At 34.4% G+C, this 21,838-nt stretch overlaps 2 protein-coding genes and 1 long non-coding RNA gene across 4 annotated transcripts in view; 2 read left to right on the top strand and 1 right to left on the bottom strand.

Moving 5' to 3' along the window:
- Nucleotides 1–1,515, top strand: part of LOC145938777 (uncharacterized) — a 431,555-nt gene extending 430,040 nt beyond the window's left edge. Inside the window, exon 6 of the long non-coding RNA XR_014425730.1 lies at nucleotides 1,276–1,515. This is a non-coding gene — a long non-coding RNA (uncharacterized LOC145938777). The remainder of the gene's footprint in view (nucleotides 1–1,275) is intronic.
- LOC145938776 (uncharacterized) overlaps nucleotides 1,442–21,838 on the top strand; it is a 103,395-nt gene continuing 82,998 nt past the window's right edge. The window contains exons 1-2 of one of the 2 annotated variants that reach the window (XM_083042530.1): nucleotides 1,442–1,572; nucleotides 1,876–1,926. In XM_083042530.1, the coding sequence (XP_082898656.1) occupies nucleotides 1,527–1,572; nucleotides 1,876–1,926 (97 nt within the window). In that variant the 5' untranslated portion in view covers nucleotides 1,442–1,526. The remainder of the gene's footprint in view (nucleotides 1,573–1,875; nucleotides 1,927–21,838) is intronic. The other variant, XM_083042531.1, reaches the window with a different exon arrangement.
- Nucleotides 9,906–21,838, bottom strand: part of LOC145938774 (uncharacterized) — a 297,324-nt gene continuing 285,391 nt past the window's right edge. Inside the window, exon 7 of the mRNA XM_083042528.1 lies at nucleotides 9,906–17,143. Coding sequence (XP_082898654.1) covers nucleotides 16,971–17,143 — 173 coding nt within the window. The 3' untranslated portion in view covers nucleotides 9,906–16,970. The remainder of the gene's footprint in view (nucleotides 17,144–21,838) is intronic.

The raw sequence follows: 21,838 nt of genomic DNA on the forward strand, positions 1-21,838 counted from the left end.
TTAAAGCATAGAAAATAAAATTTGCTCCTCAACATTACTATGATTTAATCATGTAGATTATTTAATTTCTTTTTGAATTGACTTAATTAATCTCATTACTAATTTAATAGTACAATGATACAATAGAGAAACAATAGAGAATGATACAATAGAGAAACAAGTAATGGAAAAATCAAGGATCAGGGATGTTTAAATTAAGACGCATGGAAGAGCGGCTAGGTGTCGATAATGAATCTCCGCGTTAATTAGCCTCCGGCAAAGCGATAGGTGGTTCGTCGTGGCATACCGATATCTTTCTCCTTGCCAATCCTCCTGGGCGAAGTAAAGCCTAACTGAAACGTCACGCCACTTGTTATTCGTTAGGGTGTACGATGCCATCTTTCCTGGCGGCCGGGTTCGCCTTCGGTAGCCAGCATCGATATCGGTGCACGACCGTGTAATTAACAATGTTCCTTGGCTCTTTACCTGCTCCAACGAGGCGCGCCCTGCTTTTAGAACGCGCACAGATTTTTCGACAGTGACGCGACTTATCGCGGATCCGGAAATTGTCGCTAAATCGCGATAATAAATATGTTTCGTGAAATTACTTGATGTTATATCTTTTTAAATATTCTACTATCTATAGCACATTTCTTATAAAATTAGAGAGAAATATCAGGAAGAATAGCAATGTAATCTAGTTCTATTTTATTATTAAACCACTTTGCATACGAATAAAATGTCCATATTAAGTCAAAAGTCGCTCTTCAGAATCTAATATAGTACGTATAAGATATTATTTATATGACATTTAACGCGCTATTTTGCCGGAAACGAAATTAAGTCAGAAAGGGTTAATGACGAAGTCAGGTAGACTCTGTGTTTTCGTGGAGACAGGTTCGTGCAGATTTCATCTGGGATGTATCCCTTGCGCGTCGACAGAGAGCTCTTCCATTACGCTGGGCGGTGGTCCCCGTTGTTATATCTGAGACAAGTTAAGTCTGCTACGGCTGTTGATCTGATAGTCTCAGGATTTATGGCGACCCTGATGGTCCATTTAGCGCTGACATGACTGGACGGAGGCGCACTTTCACGTATATGTGCGACAATATTAAATAAATACTTATTAAAAACGAGTAGGAGAAAAAGAGAGAAAGAAAGATTTAACGATTTGACGGTGCGCACATAAATGTATTCAATGCAATAATTGAATTAATAGCATCAATTAATGACTCGATAAGCAAATGATTTAAAAAAGTATTTTATAACAACAAAATGTTATGTCTCTGTTTTCAGTGTGCCACGAATGGTTCGTCGCGTTTTATATATTAGTGTTCGGGAGTGTCGTAAAGAATGTCGCGTGTTCGAATTCGGGAATGCCGTGGAAAGTATCGCGTATTTTTAAATTCGGAAGTGCCGTAAAAAGTATCGCGCGTCCGCATTCGGGAGTGTCGTGGAAAGTGTCGCGCATTTTTTCGTTTTTATCGTACCACGCAATGAATCATATTTTCGCGAGTGAGTGCAACAATCCCTGACAACCTGAGAGGATGAGGAGGCCTGAGAGGCATCAGGCAACGGCAGAACAACCTTGGGGTAATTTATTTATTTGTATATTATTTTTTATTAATCATGCGCGTCTGTATCCGTTTATTTGGATGACTTGAACAAGAATTTAAAAAAACTTGTATATAAGATATATCTTGCAAAAAATTATATGTTTAAGAAGAATAGTTTATTCAAAAATTATATATGTATATTATATATGTTTTTATTAAATATCTGCTTATATCATTATACAAATTAAATAAAAGTTGTATATGTACAATAATAATTTTTTTACAATATTGATTATTTTTAACGCTGCTATAATTTGAATTTTATATTTGTATGTTATAGATCAACGTAGCTTCTCGAGATCGAGTCAATTCTTCCGTTGCACATCATATGGTGAGTGGAAAGCTTTTATTTAATGGTAAAAAAAACGTTAAGTAACATATAAGTACGTGTAATGTGTATACATATATATATATATATCTTAATTTTTTAATTATTAATTAAACAATTTTTTCACATGCATACAAGTTTGAATACTTCTTTATACTTGACGTTTATTTTACCTTTCTTAAAAAGATTTTTATTATTGAACTAAAGTGAGCATAAATGAGATAATGATACCCGAATTATGAATTATCAATTTATGCAAAATTGCAAATTCTATATCTTCTGCGAAAAAATTATCAGATAGTAAAATTCGTAAAAAAAAACTTGCGAATTTAAGATTTCGAAAATACTCGCACTGTTATTGTATATAAGATTGATAATTAATACACTTCGCGAAAATATAAAATATAAAAATACACACATATATAATTGAAGTTCAATGACCTATGAAACAATTTAATTTTCAAAAAAAAAGATTCAATAGTTTTTCTATTATATAATATTATGAAGAACGGATTTATATTTTTATGATTAATTAATCTAATTTTCTGTATCCACAAAAAATTCCGATATTATAAAGATGATCGTGTTCACATTGGATTATTTTTAATTCCGAATAAAGAAATTTTCTAAAAAATTGTTATTCCAGAGAATTATATCTTGAACTTAACAATTCGTGCAATCAAATTTTTTTATTAGAAGAGTACGGTAAATTTCCGCGGCGATAAAATAGATTTATTATGATGTATAGGATTTGATAGGTTTATATTGATTTTGTGAAAGGCGTATTAAGGAGCTAATTATTGCTAAGGAGGGCGATCTGTAAGGTAAGCCTGAGAATGCGTTCATATTTATTGGCGAATAAATTTAATACAGTGTCCCGTAATAACGATAAATCTATTATACTTTCGTCGAATAGAATAATCAAATAGATAAAAAAAGCACCGCAATTAGCGTTTACTGCCACGATAAAATGATAACACATGTATCCTATGTACAAGAGGAAACACGAGAGTGTCAGAGATTCGATTGTTTTTCGATCGAGTATCCTATTAATCCATAGATGTCATAAAAATAAAAACCCGGAAATTTGCATTGTCTCGTTTGAGATGTTAAAATACATTTTAATCATTTTTTTGGATTTAATAATACTCATTTTCAAAGATAATGATATACTCGCACGTACTCGTATATGCGTAGAAAAACCACGATAGATTACATTCCTTACATTCACTCTAAGTACATTGACAAGATCTACGGTAAACAATCACACATGCAAGCTCTATCTTCGAGGCAGTTAATTCCGAATGAAGAAATTTTCTAAAAAATTGTTATTTCAGAGAATTATATTTTGAGCTTAACAATTCGTGTAATCAAATTTTTTTATTAGGAGAGTACAGTAAGTTTTCGCGGCGATAAAACAAATGGGTAGCGAGTAAAATTCGCTTTTTATTTCTTCTAAAATTATGATTTTATATTAACGTATCACGTAAAAGATTGAAAATTACAATTTGTCAAACTTTTTTTTACTTCTAGTGGCCTAGATTATTGTCTCATCAAACGGCTTGAATAATTTAATAGATACTTCTTAAAATATCGCGTTCTGGTGTCATGCGTGATATCAATTGCTACGCTCAGTAGAAGAGTAAGCAATTACGATAATAAAGATGATATTTATCACGCGATTCTAATATTCGTATATCATAATGCAGTAATTATATTATTGCGACCCACGATGGCACAGTGATATTAACAATTTCTCAGCGCGATGTCGAGCGTGCTCACCGCAGGCGATACTTATTAAAGTGCGCATGGAAAAGAGACGAGTATTTTTTATTGATTCGTCGAATAGGGTAGAACATAAAATTCGCGGGATATACGGCTCGCTCGCGAATAGATTCATACGCGATAAACGTGGGACTGGCATTAAAACGCCTCTAATTCATTAATAGCATGAGTAATAATTGATATCGCGTAATTACCAGATCGCGCGCTCGGAATCGCAAACGAATATGGGACATCTGGAAAAAGGTATCACGAATTGGCAACGTTAACATCGTTGCATGATATTATTGAATCTGATGAGGAGAGTTTCATATGATTCGATTCATATATTATATATCATATGTGTTATATATATGATTCAATTATATATTATATATCATATATTACGATCCTCCTGCGATAGATATGCGCAGCTGACGTGTAGTCCTTTTAATTGACCAATAAAATATAATCTATCTATGCCTCGAAGATAGAGCTTGCAATTGTTTACCGTAGATCTTGTCAATGTACTTAAAGTGAATGTAAGGAATGTAATCTATCGTGTTTTTCTCTATGCATATACGAGTACGTGCGAGTATGTATATGCTCAACGCATTTATACAATCGAATGAAAAGATCGCTTATAGTTTCATCTCTCGCAGATTTCAAGTATCTCGCTTCCAAATGATTCCAGGTACAAATTAATCGCTCGATTTTATAGATTCGTCAAAATTTCCGGTTCCTCTAAATATGACCTCTAAAAAGTGCTCATCTCACATTAAGATTTTTCTCATAATATTTATATTGTATATATTAATATTTCTTTCGTAATATTTATCATTATCATCCATATATCTTAATTTTTCTTGTCGCGCTTAACTTGCCTGGGAAACCGTTGAAAATACTCAACGTTCTCGTAACCTTGATACCTTCGAGAAGTAACTGGATAAGGTAAAGGTAATAATCACAAGTACCTTTCTATACCGCCATAGTGGCGGCAGCATACTGATTTCTCAGATAATTGTGCAATTGAATTTGTTGCACGACCTTGATGCTACCGCAACGGTGATATCACCGTCGATTTAATTATCACATTCATTGCCGTTTTCGATTCACTGCGAATACCTTGCCACCATATACGATAGTTTAATAATAACTCTGATTGGTCCTAGACACGTGTTAGCCGACTCGCAAAAACTTGGCGATCTTACCTCCGTGTAACGTCCTTTGATGTCTTAGGCATTAAGGCCAATCCATATTTTACTAATAACCGAATCTTAAACAAACTATATTTAATTCTATTTTTTATAGAGATTTTTACACAATATTTTTTTAATAATATTAAATTTGTTACATATAAATTCACATGTATTCAAACATGGCATTATTATAGCAGTGCGATATTTCGCAAACTTTCAGATGAACACGGGAATACGACCGAACATATATCGGCTGTAATTGCGAACGGTAGCCGTTAATAGTCGGGACGTTATGCAAACTTAATATCGTCGGGTCCGGCAATAATAATCCTCGATTGCGCGATTGTAAAAATATCAACTTTCGCAGGGAATACACATCCTAGAGTCGCTAGAAAAGCGTAAGGCGCATTTTACGGCGAAGTTTCTTGCATGTGCGTATACATGCAATTGGCACTGCCGTGGGAAACGTGACACGAGCTCGCTCCTAAACCTGAAAAGCCATTTCGAGACCGTAGATAGAGGTCGGTAGCCACGTACAACTTGTGCTCGACGCACAGACAGATATACCTCTGATAGCCGCACGCAATAAATTACTTATTTGCTTGTCACAAGGAATGTCGAAGCAACGTTTCTCATCATCGTATAGTCGTACGATGCTGGAGATATTACATGTTAGAGATCGAATGACTCTTTCTTTCTATACAATGTTCTTTTAGAATGTCAAGATAGAAACTATTAACGCTGACGTATCATGAATAATCATATATAGTAAATTTTGAATTTTAATAGATTTTTATATATTTATTATTTATTCTTATTCATTAGCTAAAAAGACAAATAAATAAAAATGATAACTTATAGAAAAAAAATTAAAATCTGAGATTGATTTTTTTTTAAAATGCTATGTATTACGTTTGTTTAATTTAGCTCTTCGAGTTTATTACATTTGTATAAAAACGTTTTTCTTTATTTGTAAGCAAGATTGCAAAATTTTGATGGACTCCCCAGAGCGTGCAAAATAATTACATTAGCAGATAATAATAAAATTTAAGAATCAGTTATAGAGATATTAAATATTTTACACGCGTACTATTAAAGAAAGCAATCTGAATGCAGTAAGTTAACATATACCGACATTCGTGCGAAACTATTAGAGATCAAATTTATCTACATGTTGCACATATCACATTTCTCTCCGGGAATATACAATTATATCGTGCTAATACCATGTGATTAGTATGCATAAGAATAATGTACGCAGGGCTTTACAGTTAATATGTTATCTACGGTTGAATCGCTGTTGTATTTAATCAAGTAGTTCAGCGATTCATTACGCGTGCATTCGTGCGTTTGTAATTCCGCTTTGCAACAATTTATAAGATTGTTAATCTGCATCGAATTGTGTCGTAAAGATCGCGAGATATGACAGCTGCTACAGCAATAGCATACCATTTCCGCAATGCTGCGTCACGCAAATACTATTATGCACATGTCTTCCTTTTACAAATAAACTCATTGTCTCTCTGAAGTCTGGCAACTTAAATTAGATGATAATGACAGAATAGTTGCAGACATAAAAATTACATTATACAGATGCTAAAAGGAAAAAGTGTTAATAAAAAATTATTTTCTTAACGAAATAGCTTCGATTAGAAAATGTTTTCTTCAGCAATTTTTCCTCTCAGTATCTGTATAACATAATTTTTGTGCATCTGTAATCCCCAATAATTCAAAAATTATACAAGATCGTCGTAACTACTGTAATTGGCATAATAGTTTTAATTAGCCGTTCGTAACGCTTAGTGCTATTTATGCGAGAGTCTAATAAAAAATATTTTAGTGCCATTAATTTGCAATAATTAAATTACTGCCTCATTACATTCTGACGTTTATAGAAATAACATTTTTTTTCAACGAGCAACGGCTGTAAAAACCCGTTTGTAAATTGTGCACGCCGTTCTCCAGTCTCGCAAATTTTTCCACTCCAAGACGCTACGAGACGCGTAAAATTCACTTCGCCAAACGTAATAAGCACCGGACCCTTTTACGAGCCGCGTGGACGCGTTTTCGTAATTCACTTTCTAATGCTCGGCTAAAATTATATCGTCACTTTTACCATGTGGTAACCACACTGGTCCGTTCCCTTCTCTATGCGCACGATCAGCGCGGATACGCCGCAAACGCGCCCGCGAGCTATGATTTATAATGCAACGCGCGATGCTCACAAAAAGACATTCGCTCTCGTTCCCGTTCGCACATCGCCGTGCGATCGCAATCATTATTTTTTTCGCGCGAAGGTCGCGAGGTATTCACGTTAATCCTCAGTTACTACGACACATTCAAATCTGACCCTGATATTTTATTTATTAAGATACTTTCACTGATTATATAAGATTAAGTAAAAGATACTTATAAAATTATTTTACAAATTATAATACAAAACTCAGTACTTTATCAGCATTATAATTGCACTCAACTTCTTTAAATCTGGTTCTAGTAATTGAGATGTTTTAATTCTAGAATTAAATAATACATATTATCAATTTTTATCTATATTAAAAGAGTTATTATTAGTATCAAATATGAAAAGAACTACTGTTTTCTTTCAATTTTATTAAGCACGTGTATCTTATTTCTTTATATTATTTATCTGTGGCTACGATTTTTGCAGATGTATCTTATCAAATATAGAAAATTTAATAATCTATTTTAATATTGACTAGAATGGTATTATTTGTACACTATGTTTGCCATGATGAGCAAAAATGTATTTTGCACCACACAGCTGGGTTACTTTGAGAGACGATAAGTAGGCTTGACACCTTTAATGCAGTGGCTTCATATGATTCGGATTATGCCGCATATATACAGATACATGTATACCTCGCACCCACTAATGATGACAAATATATATATCCGCGCAAAGTACTACTCGTGATCAATAACGTTCGTGGACAACATTGGCCATTCGTTACGTTCAAGGCAGATGTATGTACGAGGTTGTAAACATATATTTTACTGTAGCTGATAATCGCGCAGCTTTACGCGGCGTATCCTTATTTGCCGAGAAGCACGCTAGGTCTCGAGGCCGCGTATGATTTGGCCGATTTTCTTCTACTCGACACCCTCGATGCGTCGCGGCGTGTCAATTTATAATCATCAAGAAATCACGCCGCAATTACCGTCAAAAAGATGTCTTATTAGCACCGACGTGATTGACGCGAGTTATATATTGGTGCCTCATTTAAACTTATCGCGATTCAATATATGCCGCATATCGATATAGTCTATGACAATTGCAGAAACTGAACAAAGAGTTATTCTATTAAAATGTTCTCGTAATTTAATATAATTGTAGTTTAAGCTTAACTGCTAAAATGTTTGATACAGAACATTAAAATACTCGATAATGTGTTGAGAAAAAATAGTAGACGTCTATAATTTTTATTTAGAAACAGCGTATCATCTCAATAATTAAATAAAAATTTAATACTTAAATAAAAAAATAGCCCATGCGTTTAAATCGTGTAACTCGAGACTAAAATATTCTTCGGAATACGGCCTCCACACACGTGTAAAGTATTTAATGTCTGCTTTATAGCAACTATACTATTTTCTAATAATAATGGCCATCATCAATCGCCTAGTGACGCGGAAGACATGTGGACACGATACGAATGGCATGATCACGAATACGAGTTTCTTGCAGCTACTACCTTAAGTGTGCTTGTGTTGTATATGCTTTTTTGTTAACATTGTCCGAGAACTTGGCATGAGTAGTAACGTCTGTTCGGCTTCAGATGGAAGTCACAAAACATCGTATTAGATGTACCGAGCATTTCTCTCACTGAAGTAATTTCTTTTCTCCCTAATTACATATTTTACACATTAAATATGCACGAAGAACTTAGTTCTTTATATATTGCATCTGGTATCACATTTATTATCGATTGTTATTATATTTAATATTTTCCTGTGAAATATAAAATAGATAATCTTTTTAAATAATAATCACTTAATACGTTCTGTTTTTCGACAACTTTAAATACTTACAAGAGATATAAAATATAATTATACTTTTTGTATTGTTGTGCCTTTACATATAGGAAATAATCTCTTTTATTTCATAATTAAACTGATCCATCTAATTATGAAATAAAAGAAACATTATTAAGGTCACGTGAAAGAATCATAATTAAATTTAAATTTATTTTAATCATCGAAGAAACTTAAATTCCGAAGAAGCTATCCCCCTAATCTTACTTTTCCGTGTCTTTGAAAAGTTTGAAGTTTCAAATACCGAAGATCTTATCGGCATACTTACATCCGTAAACCAATCGCACTTTTTTTCTGAAGAAAATGCGAGGAAACTCGTCATGTTGTCACGATTGATATCCGAGGATTGCGCCTCGACTTGAGAGAATTCCGTCATAGAACGGAATCAGCAACAGCGATATTTCGCTTTAAGTTATGGCCTCGGTTATAGCCGCCGTTTGGACTACAAATTCTCCCGCGGTGGGTACATATATATCGTATACACACATATATATATGGTAGGATTTGTACTTACCTAGTACGGAAACTACCTACCTACCTACAACTTAGCAGAATGCCAGCGTGCAGAAAGGCTCGTTGCCGTGCGGGACAAATACACGGTTAGCGCAGAGATATTGCATCTTGGGACGCTACACACTCCCGAGGAAAATAGCTTAATGATCATAGCCGTCAACTTGTCAGAAAATATCTTTAGCATTTGATTGTCTGTGAATTTATTTGTCACCGTTTGTCTATTAAAATCTACCTACTCAAAAAAATGCAACCGGACTAGATGCATAACAAATTTATGACAACCAACGATGTATTTTGAAAAATAATTTCTGCACGTTAAAAGATCAAATTGAAATATGTCATGCAATATAAAATTTTAGATTAATTATTCAGAAAGATATTTATGCATCTGGATGGAAGGATCTGAATGAAAGGGATATAAATACACGAGTCTGATATCAGTTTTTTTTCGATTTTAATGTGTCGTAACCCTGCCAAATACAATAATAATAATAGCAATAGTAGTAATTATAATAATAATCGTAATAATGATAATGATAAGTATTATCTAAAATATGTAACCACAACGCGTTTCGATAGTGTGGATACCGAGACAGGTGCGTGGCTGTACCACACACAGAATGATCATGGCATGCCATGTGTATGTACATCACACGTCGCTGCAACTCGACGGCGTATATTTATTTCAATAAATCACGTGTCAGCCACGAGAGAGAGACTGTACCACCAGGGGATCTTACGATATATATAAGATTCACTTCCACAGTAAGAATCGCAAGTTATTATAAATCAATATACGCGCTCGCGGCCGTGAATATATACTTTTAGGACTTTCTCGTAAAAAAACTTCACCGGCATTTACGATAATATCCGTATATATAAATATATATATAATATATATATAATTTCGCATGCGTAATATATATTTCACTATTCATCTCTCCGCGAAATACAATAATTATACATTCTTTTCTCATTTTTTCTTTCAATAAATAAATTATCCAAATCAAGGACATCGATATTGATAACAGTAATATGATTACAACCACATTTACAATATATTTATATTTATCTCTCTCTATATATATATATATTTATTTATGTATATATATTTTTTATTCTTTTTATTTAACTCTAACAAACTCTTCTGTGTGCGCGGTACGATAGAGACCATCTTTAAACGCCGCGTGATACAATAAAAATACCAAATCAGCATAATGCCTTGGTTTATACAGTGAACCATATAATATATTATTATTAATCTACATTTCTACGCAACATATACAATTATGCTTAAACGGTAATAGTTAGTGGCGCGCAGCTATTTCGCCCTTCCAAAATTTTAGCATCTTGCATTTTTTATCATGAAAAAAATTAAATATAACAAAACATTTGCTCTAATTATATTTATTAAAATAAATATTATAGTTAAATAAAATCAAAGATTTCGGATTAAATTATGATTATGGTTTAAAATAACAAAAAAGCGAACTTTTATAACAGATATTCAAATAAGAAATATTTTAATATATTCGCATAAAAACTATTTTAATATATATATCGACTTAGAGTGATTGTGTAGGACACAAAGCCGTACTAAAATTTGTAATTCAGGCTAGGCTACGCGCACCACAGTAGTATAAATCCGTGCGAGATCCGAGAGAGAATTACTGGCCCCCATTGATTATATTAATCGGATAGAATCATGCTATTCTATCCGCCGATCGTCTATCGACAATTATCAGACGGCGAATTTTACATGCTATGTACAATAATTATTGTTGCTCTAAATTATTACCCTTAAGATCTAGTAGTTCCGTTCGTTAAATTCACGTGAATAGTCGAACCTACAAATCACGACACGGTTTGCGTCGCATAATTTGTCGTTTAAAGAAACTGTTATACAATGCTCGTATTTCGTTTTTAAAGTACTTTCGGTATATAAAAATAAAAAATACTTTTTTCGGTCGCCCATCGAGACATGTATCGCGGCATTTTGATATCTTGACGAAAAAGAAAATATAAGCAGAGATAAACTATTAGAGATATCATGAAACGAAATACGCTTGCTAATTAAGAAAATTATATTCTAACGAAGTTATAATCTGGTTAATATAAATCAATCTCATAGATGTCGGGATTAATAGAAGATATAATAGAAACGAATTTCCCCTAGTTTTGAATTACGAATCACTTCGATTCATCAAACATCTTGTATTTTATTTCATACATATATTGCATTTTAATATGCACGTATATATGTGAAATTAAATATTGGAAAACACCATGATACTATAAGCACCAAGATGCCATGAGCACACCATGTATATATCTTGAGAAAAAAAAGATGTAATACGCATTTACAACAAAAAAATTATTTTTTTTGTATTGCGTATCAAGTTTAAGAGGACGATAAGAATGAGAGAGAGAGAGAGAGAGAGAGAGAGAGAGAGAGAGAGAGAGAGAGAGAGAGAGAGAGAGAAAGATATTAAAAAGATATACACAACTATCTGTAAACTGAATTGAATTTTATGCTTTTATCGCGCATTTAGCACTCAATAAAGTAATTCCAATTGAATATAAAAATAAAATTTCAAAATTAATAAAATAAAATAGTAACATTTCTTTTTAAATTAACATGTGTTTAGTTTGTTGTTGAAAATTGGACCTTTAAGGTAAAATCAAACTTTCTCTTGGGCCGATCACACACATATCTTTCCGAAAGAACATGTAGAATGCGATATCTCGTGTGTATAATAATGTAATTTCCTGCATTGTTGTGTGTATAAAATACCGGTTTCATTCCTCAATCTTTCATACTATCGGTTCTTTCGAAATAAATCTAAATTTCGTTGAGACTTACCAAATGATCGAGCTCGATAGCATTCAAGATTACAGAAACACGTGGAGAGATATTGTCAATGCGACGTGCCAGTGCTTTTTTTCTTTAGAAATTATTAATAAGGTCGTAATCGAAAGAAGAATCCTCACATGTGTTGTACGTGTAAAAAAAATATCTGATTTTCCATTTTATTTACACATCTTTCAATCGAGTCTAACAAGATATGCATTATATGTATCAATAATTCGCATCTGTGAAAATCGACGACTTGATTGTGATGATTTCGACCGTATAATCTCGATTAGTCGATTAAAATGACGTCCATTAAGGCACTTGAAATGCTATCTCTCTGGGCGAAGCCCTTCGAAAAAAATTCAGTTAGAGCTCGTTTACCTACCTCTTTATCCATTCACGATTCGCCTTCTATAGGAAATTTAATAGTCATGCATTAACATGGGAAATAAGCGCTAATACACACACACACACATATATATATATATAGAGAGAGAGAGAGAGAGAGAGAAAGAGAGTGAGAGAAAGAGAGGAGGGGAAGGGAAACACTTTTCGAATACGCGTAAAGCATTGGACTTTCTCGAAGCTCCACATAGTCTTAGATATAGGAACGTGTGTGCTCGGGGAATGTAAATCCGTGTAATCGGTTCCTTTTTCTTTCCGGGATATCAAAATCTCTAACGACAATGCGGCATTAAAAATTTCCGCGAGATTAACTTCATATCGTGCTAACAGGAATGTTTTATTTTCTTCCCGTAAAAAGGACGGCAATTAACGTACACAGTAGCTAACTGCTCTCGTGTACTTTACGCGTTTTAAAACCTATATAAGCAAGAATGATCGACGTCATTATATGCGAGTATAAAAACATTTTTCTGGTCGAAATGCGTGTGAGCGAATGAGCAAATATATTGTATGAAAACGATACATACACTTATATCAAACAAATTCTTTCATGCCGATGTCGCGAATGTAACAATAAGTAATTTTAATGCACACAACTATAATTCTTAACATTTATATTTATGAAAGCACTCCAAATCTTGAAAGACATCATCACAAAAAATCAAGAAAAAAAATATTCAAAATAAAAAGGCGATTCAATGAAATCATAAATTCATCACTATCACAAATTCATTAACATTAGTAGCAAGTTTTCGACATGTGCATATATTCTAGATAGCAATAAATTTAGCTTATCATAGGGGAAATCGAATTTAATATCTTGTATTATATAAATATCATATAAATATAGTTCACGTATAATACGATTACTCACGTATAATACGATTACTCACGTATAATATACGATCATAAAATTGATAATCAAGTTAGATAACTTGAACATTGAGCTGCAATATTAACGAAAGATCATGAAGCCTCAATTGTGTGCAAGTTCTTAATAGTTTAAGTTAAAACATCCAGTGTTTTTAATTAACATTTCTGAATATTACGAAAGCGATTCAGATTCGAATTTCGTTAATGCGATTATTTAGACGACAATCTGAAATTTAGATAAAAAATGAGAGACAAATGTGACGACATATTCCAGCGCAAAAACACACGGACAAAAATGAAAGATAACGCACGTTATTATTTATATTGTCACGTCATTATATATTTTCACCATCTATATGATGTATAAAAGTAATTCGTACATTGTAAAAACGTAATTACTCAATTTTGCCCATAAAGATTCTACTGTAGCCTTCATTGCTTCTTTGCTCATCTAATTATATAAGTTATGTAATATATATATATATATATATATATATATATATATATATATATATAGATCCTTACTTTATTATTTATCTGTTAGAACCGACAATTGATTTACGGGATATGTTGAAGAATATGTCAAATGATAATTCCACAATTTTAATAGGTAATGAGATTTATAGAAATGCGTGAGAATACAAATTGAAGGTGAAAATAATTATATCATAAATTGTAAAAGTTATAAAAGAGGGAACAAGATATATCGAACGATCAGAACCAACCGAGATAAAAAAAATATGATTTACACACTTTTTGCTAGAAATACAAAATGTGTTAATACGTAGACCAAATTTCACGGCATTATATAAATCATTTAAAATTCCATTAGAAATTCTGTATCGTTACAAGCATCTTAATTGTCCGATATTTTTATTTTCCTGGATTTATTCTGTTTCTAATACCTTGAAGCTTTGCATACGTCTAACTGAGTTTTATATAAGCCGACATGTGACGTTCGATTTGTAACTTCTACGGTGAAGATATCATAAAGCGCGCCGAACTGGTCCTCCGGGCGAGGATTTTTGAAGGATCGGATTATGAAAGGTATATAAGCACGAAGATTCGCGTGACTTAAGGCACTAACAGTATACTTAAGGCCTAACGCAGTGTCCTCTTCCTTAACATTAGAAGGCACTATTTCCTATCAGAATACAACACGTAACAAATGTTAATTTATCGACCCTTCGCGTTAATCTTACACGCGGAAATTCTTCTTTTTAATGATATAAACTGGCTCTCTAGCACATAATATACTGGCATCTCTTATTCCATCGTTTTAACTGGCTTCAAACGAATGTCCCAGCTTTAATTGCAGTTATGCAACGGTTGAAAATACGTTTTGAAGAAACAGGTTAATGCTATGTCTACCACCTACACAGGTCGCGTTTCAGAAAGTTTCTAGAAATTATGTACACGATGTATGTATTACTATACAAACCAAGCAAAAGCGCATTGAGATTTTCGTGAAGATTTTCATGTGGAATCAACGACTTCGGTGTTTAAAATTTTCGATAGTAAATTTTCCATTTTTCTTTTCAATATTTGTATTAATAAATCATATCTCTTTTACAAAGTATATGCAATCTCACATTTTTTATGTATTGCTATATACAATGAACCATATAGATTTACTCTCACACATTGTATGATTAACTTTTAATTAATTATATTCGTTAGTCGTATTCTCTCTTATTTACTTAGAGATCAAACTTTCAAATATCATCTGAATGAATTTTTATCGATTAATTGACATTAATCGAGCAACGATTAATTAAGTAACTTTCCCTTAAAATACAAAGTCTCTAAATTATGCACTTTCAGATTAGCAATTCCGAAATCGCCAATTCGATGCATCAAAGACATCCTGATGCGATTGTTATTTTGTAATCAGACAGTCGCGCGCACAAAGAACGATGTTATAAATATATATGATAAAGTAGATCGTTCTTGCGAGAGACAGCACAGAGCGTTTGAGCATATATTTGCCTTTTATAGGTGCCCTGCGGATATTTATTGAGCTATCGAGTTTTCCATCAGGATGCCATCACGTAAAATGCGGAATAATATTTGTTATTATCGCTTGCGTGAAACGTGTGTATCTATGTTTTAGGATGAAAAATCTCAAAGCGCGATAGAAAAGAATAATTTACTCGATTATGCTTTTATTTTCATAAAGCACGAAGTAGTGTTAACGATATTTTGTGATTGCACCTTCTACTTTGGCACCTTTACGCGGAATCAAAATTTGACGATTTACGATCGAAAAAAGCTCTTTTTTGCAACTAAAAAAAGATTTTAAAAAACATCATATATAATATATAATGCTATTAATGATATTGCTTGTTACGCATTCATATAATACTGGCTTTTGGGATGCCGACGTTCATAATATATATCTCATTTCATTACTACATAATGAAAGATTAATGATTGTCCGTCCCTAAACGCGAAATTCTTTGTGCATAATCGAAAAATTGCTCTATTAATGCTTTTACGTATAGTGTCTACGATCACGATTGTAGTTTATTTAACTGAGCATGCTAAGTCCCAAGCTCCGTCACCGGAGTTCGATATATATCTTTTAATTTACATTCTAACCATTTACTTACCTTAATTAATTAATTAATTAACTTTTATATACTGGCTCTATTCTTCGTAATATATACGATAAATGGTGCTCTAGACTAGTTGAGCTGGCCTTATTTAAACGCGTTTTATATATATATGTATATATAAAACAAACTGGAAAATAGAACAAATAAAAATTGGCTAGAAACACAGAAGAGAACAGATACACGTATATATATAATAACGATACATCTCGTCGTGCCGAATTTACGATCTCGATTGCGCAAGCGGATCTTTCCTTTCTCCAAATCGTGAAATGACCAGATTGACGCGCCTTTATCAAAGCCCGACAATTGGCAAAACAATTATTCTCTCGCGTTCAACGCTCGTAATTCAACACACCGGTCATATTGCAGCTGCAATATCCTAAAGATCCATCGAAAGACTCGCAAAAGACAGCATCGAGAGAATCAGCCGATCACAGTTGATCGGCGTCGCGATTACTTAGCTCGCGATTACTTAGCTCGCGATTAAGCGCTAAACCTAATGAACGATTTGTTTGTTTCGTCAATCTCTTTTTCCTAGTTGCTGCCCGTCCGATCGACCGGCCCGTCTTCGTTAGATTCCGGGACGGGCCAGATCGCGACGCGGCTCTTCAGGTCCCAAATGTAAGAAATATCATCGTCCGTCTCTCGCTCGCGCGTCCAGGATCACTCGGGATCACTGGCCTATTGCCGAGGACCGTTTCTCACCTCTTTCGTCGATCAGCATGCGCTTTCTCTCGCGTCGCACGACTCCGTGGACGGCCCTTTTCATCAGTGCCTCTTCATGTGAAGCGACAAATGGTCGCTTCGCGAGAACGATCGCTGACAGAGATGGCACTTGAACGGCTTTTGGCCCGTGTGCTTGCGATAGTGCCGCGTCAGCTCGTCTGATCGTGCGAATTTCCACGTGCAACCTTCCCACGTGCACTGATACGGCTTCTCGCCTGTAACAGATAAATGAAAGCATATCTCGATAAAGATATACTGGACGTATTTATTTAACTTTATAAATTTTTAGTTGTTTTTTTTAATACTAGGGTGGGCTTGAATAGGCTATTATGCACCACATATTATGATAACAGACAATTGCATGACTTATCGTATTTTATATATGACTAATCATCGTAATGTGTCGTATGATTAAGCATGTTATATAATAGAAGTCTGATCAAAAACAGCCCTTATCTGTTTCGTATAATAACACTCGATCGTTTTAATTCCAGAAACATATGTCATTATCTTTTTATACATATACTAATTTTTTTCGAAAATAATAATACGGAACAGAGCTAGATCGCATTATATGATATAAAAATGTGAGATTTAACATAAATTTATAATATATGGAAAAATAATTTCGTTTGAATAATCAACGTAATAATAGTCAATGTTTGAATAATCGAAAATAACATATTTAACATATATAATATTAATTAAACATTAACTTCGATTCGGTTCGGCAAGGCAATGACATAATCGCCATCAAATTCAAATCGAGACGAAGACGGACTGGTGAATCGAACTTTACGATCAACTGATCGGTTTCGCGATCCCATTAAATCAGCGGTTAATAAACAGCCGGATTGAGCGACGAAAACGACGACGTGATGCGTCGTCTCTCCGGATTCGATCTCGAGGTGAAAAATCGCCGCGGTTTGATCGATATATTCACATCCGTCCGCGAATTCTTTCGGGCGGCGCTTCTCAGCTAACTGCGGGTCGTAAGTCACAGGGGGTCAAGATGAGGAGTGTTATTATCGCGAAGGATCAGAAGGGAGGAGCGGGGGGAGAGCGCTTAACCCTTAATTTGGTATTTGCCCTTGTAAATGGCCGGTGTTAAGGCACAAGCGGAACAATTATCGCGTCGCGGGACGTGAGCCAAGTTGCGGCCTCCGACGCAAGACGAGGCAGAGTTAAACGCACACACATTTATTATTACGCATTAGGAACGATTAATCTTTATAAATCGGACGTTTTAATTATTGCGCGATGCGGTGGCAAAGGGTGAGGGAGGAAGAGATAACCGTGAGATCGTTTTAATGAGAAATTGCGCTTTCGGTAACATCTTCGCGGCGATTTCGCGCGAACGGAGAAATTCGATAAATGTAGAAGGAAGCGGAGGGTATTTCTTTCTCGCGAAACCATACTATCTTCTCCCTTCATCTCGCGATTTATCCCATTCTGTTTAAAATAATAGAATAATGCGCAACTTACGATCTCGGAAAATGGATTACCGTCGTTACCATACGATTATAGTTAGCGCTACATTGTCCGCAACAACTGCGGTTGCCGCTGTGCACCGCGAGAAAGAGAAAGAAAAGGAAAACCAGTCGCTCCGGAATATTAACGCCACCTTTTTGACAGTACCGCGGGGCTAATTACCGAACGGTAATTAACGAGGTATACTGAAAGCATTCCTGAAAGCCGGCCGTAATTAAAGACGCGACGCAAAGGGAACGGCAGGATACCGCGCGGCTGGAAAGGATTGAGCTTTAGCGGTGCCGAGAAACGGCGGGGCGCGAATGATCGAAGACACGTTCTCCACGCCGTAGATCTAAATCGGCCGTTTTAACGTCCCGACGCCCATCGGGCGAATATTATTGCGCAACGCGCCGGGGATATACGAACGACTAATGACGTTATGAAGGAAATTGCGTGCGCGCGCGCGCGCATGCATATGTACATACACACGCGGTTGCATTACGTAATCGTGAGTAATTAGTCCATTTACAATCCGTACGAGGTACGCGTAATATCGACCGATGGGCAACGTTGCGAGCGTCGCATTAGTTCTCTCCGTTATTAATGTATTTCGATCGCGTTTTTTTCGCGCGTTTATTGCTCCATAGATTAACGTCGCGTTACCTTCCCTCCGTTTGTGTCCCACTCTCTTTTTCAAGTCGAGTTACTTAATCGTAACTTAAGCGAGATTGGTTCATTTGCGACGTCGTTCTCATATGCATAAAGATCGAAATGTAACAAAATAAAGAATACAATTAAAGAAACAAGCACGGGTTTCCACTCGAAAGATTCAAACTGTTATTGATTATTTAATTGTATTTTCTGAATACTCTCTTTGCACTGTCTCTGAAAATCGATGAAGCAGAATCGAACTGCAAAAGCTTCTTATTCTGTCAATTCAATATTTTTTTGTAGGATTTTCAAAAAAAGAGACCCGCTAAAACACATATAAAATTACAGATTCACACTAATTGTAAGATTACTATATATTTTAATTTTTTATCCAATTACGCGACTCTCTTCATTTTAATTCCTTTCATTTTGTTATTCTAGTATAAATAGTATCATTTTTTTACATTGTTTTTATATTTTATAACGTCTTTAATTAAGCGACACGACCATTAAGCTTGCCGCAACGTAGCATTTTTGTTGCGATGCAAATATGCGCGATTCATTCATTACCGCGTGCAGAGACATTGTTTAATTATCACATAATAGCGTGTCGCGTCCTTTGTTACATTTCAAGATAGCGAGATAGATGAGACTATTTATCTTGGGATACTAGTCTACTAGAGTCACGCAGAGCGAAACTTTGAAGACAGTGTTGTATCGTATTGCGACGTGATATACAAATAAGATGTTACCTCTGATGTATTACTTGTTGGTTACAAACTAGGAAAGATGATAAAGGAGATGTATATTGTAAACCTATTTTCACATAAATTGCATTAATCATCTTTATGAATAAAAGATCGTACTATTTACATATGTCATATTTATGTACATTGTTTGCCACTTATATCAGAATATATTATCTAAATCTGTGAAATTGACAGCTTGTACATAATATAATTTCGCAATTCTATCGTTCGACTATCAGTTAACGAAGCTGCACATTTCGACACATTTGCTGCGCGAAGCATATAATTATCACATCACAGCACGTGAGAAAGTTGCTCCGACGCATGGCTAAGCGACACGATGCGTGCCGGTAATGAGGAGCGAACTAACAGCTCTCTCGACTAGTTAGAAAAAAAACATAAAGCTTGTGTGTCGTTTATAGATGCAGCGTTCACGTGATGTCAATCTTAGACTCTAATGAGACTCGGCGTTTCCAATGCATCATGCTTGAAATTACACACGCTTCGAATAAATTATCTCGTTTTTAGGCACACAATTGAACTTGTTTTTCTCATCCATAAATAACATGAATCTTAATGTAATAGATAATAATAAAAAACTTTTAAAAATATTTTTAATTATAATTATAATTAATAATTATAATTTTTAAAGAAAGATTAAAAATTATTGAAAAGATAAAAGAAAGATTTAAAGATAGTATGTATATGTATAAAAATATGTATAAAAGTTTATGAGATATTTATTTTATATCAAAATTCAATTTATTTAAAGTAAAGCTTCGCATAGGTTCCAACCTTAATTAACATGTCATCTCAATTACCGAATCAACTCTTCTAAGTTTATATACTGCAAACGAACACGAGCGGAACCAAAGTATTACCATTATTATTACGAATGCCATCGAGCACGAAAATGAACCAAGATTGTGGGAATTTATTTGTAGAAAAGAGAGCAACGATGATTTGCAACGAAGAACAATGCGGAGAAGCGTGCTCGTCAGGAAATCGTTAACCCAGCCGAGAAGGTAATCGCAGCCTTCGGCATTAGTGCATAAGTGCATTGTTAATAACAGGGTATCTGAAGCCACTACTAGTAGAGAAATCTACAGAGTGAACTGCCCGTGATCATCGGCGTTATCCTTCGATACACGGAACCGATCGACGGACGTTGTCCGGCTTACGCCAAGGCTAATTCGCCTTAATTAATACACGAGGTCTCTCAGCAAACCTCCTGTCTATCAAGGGTCACGCCAGTCGGCTGACACCGAGCTTATATTCTGATAGTTATGCACAGTGATTCTCAGTTTTGGTCACCGTTCTGATTTGTCAATTTTTTGCTATAGAATACTATGAGTGATTCGTTTTCAATACAATAATAGTTATAAACAGAACAGTTTATAAATAGAACAAAATTAAAATCAAACAGCATTTCGATTGTATAATATCGATGATGGATTAATAATGATATGAGAAGAAATAGAAATCAAATAATTGATTTTATTATAATTTATTATTACTTTAGATTGAGATTTGAAAAAACTGAATATATTATTAATATTTCTGTAGGATATAAGAATGCTACTCAACTCGTATAGGCTACAATTAATTGTAAATAAACTTAAATTTATATTACTCTGATTTATAATGTCTTGTTAAAAATTCTCTCGACTCAATCAAAATCGTGACTCTGGCGGAAAACTCTGGCGTAGAAAATAACGATGCTTTTAAAAGAAGCAGTTGGCATTTCTTAACTCACGCGGAATCATACTCAGCTAAGGGAAATGCGATAATTAGAGATACCCCATAGATATACATGTTGCTATGCGATTTCTCACAGGTAGATAAGAAATTTTATGTATACGTTAATGGGCGTAGGAAACATCTCTCACCATATAATCGTGCAAGGGCGATTTACCGTGCGCTCATAATGAGCTATGATTCTCTACCTGTAATGCAACTCTCGTTACACGCAACAACGTGTGTCAGATACGCTATTATTCGTCGATATTAAAAGTAATATTAGGCTGTTATTGTGTT

Source organism: Prenolepis imparis, unplaced genomic scaffold, assembly GCF_030444845.1.
Source record: "Prenolepis imparis isolate NDT839.2.m4 unplaced genomic scaffold, iyPreImpa1.0 SCAF_7, whole genome shotgun sequence".
In the NCBI taxonomy this organism is placed as follows: Eukaryota; Metazoa; Arthropoda; class Insecta; order Hymenoptera; family Formicidae; genus Prenolepis; species Prenolepis imparis.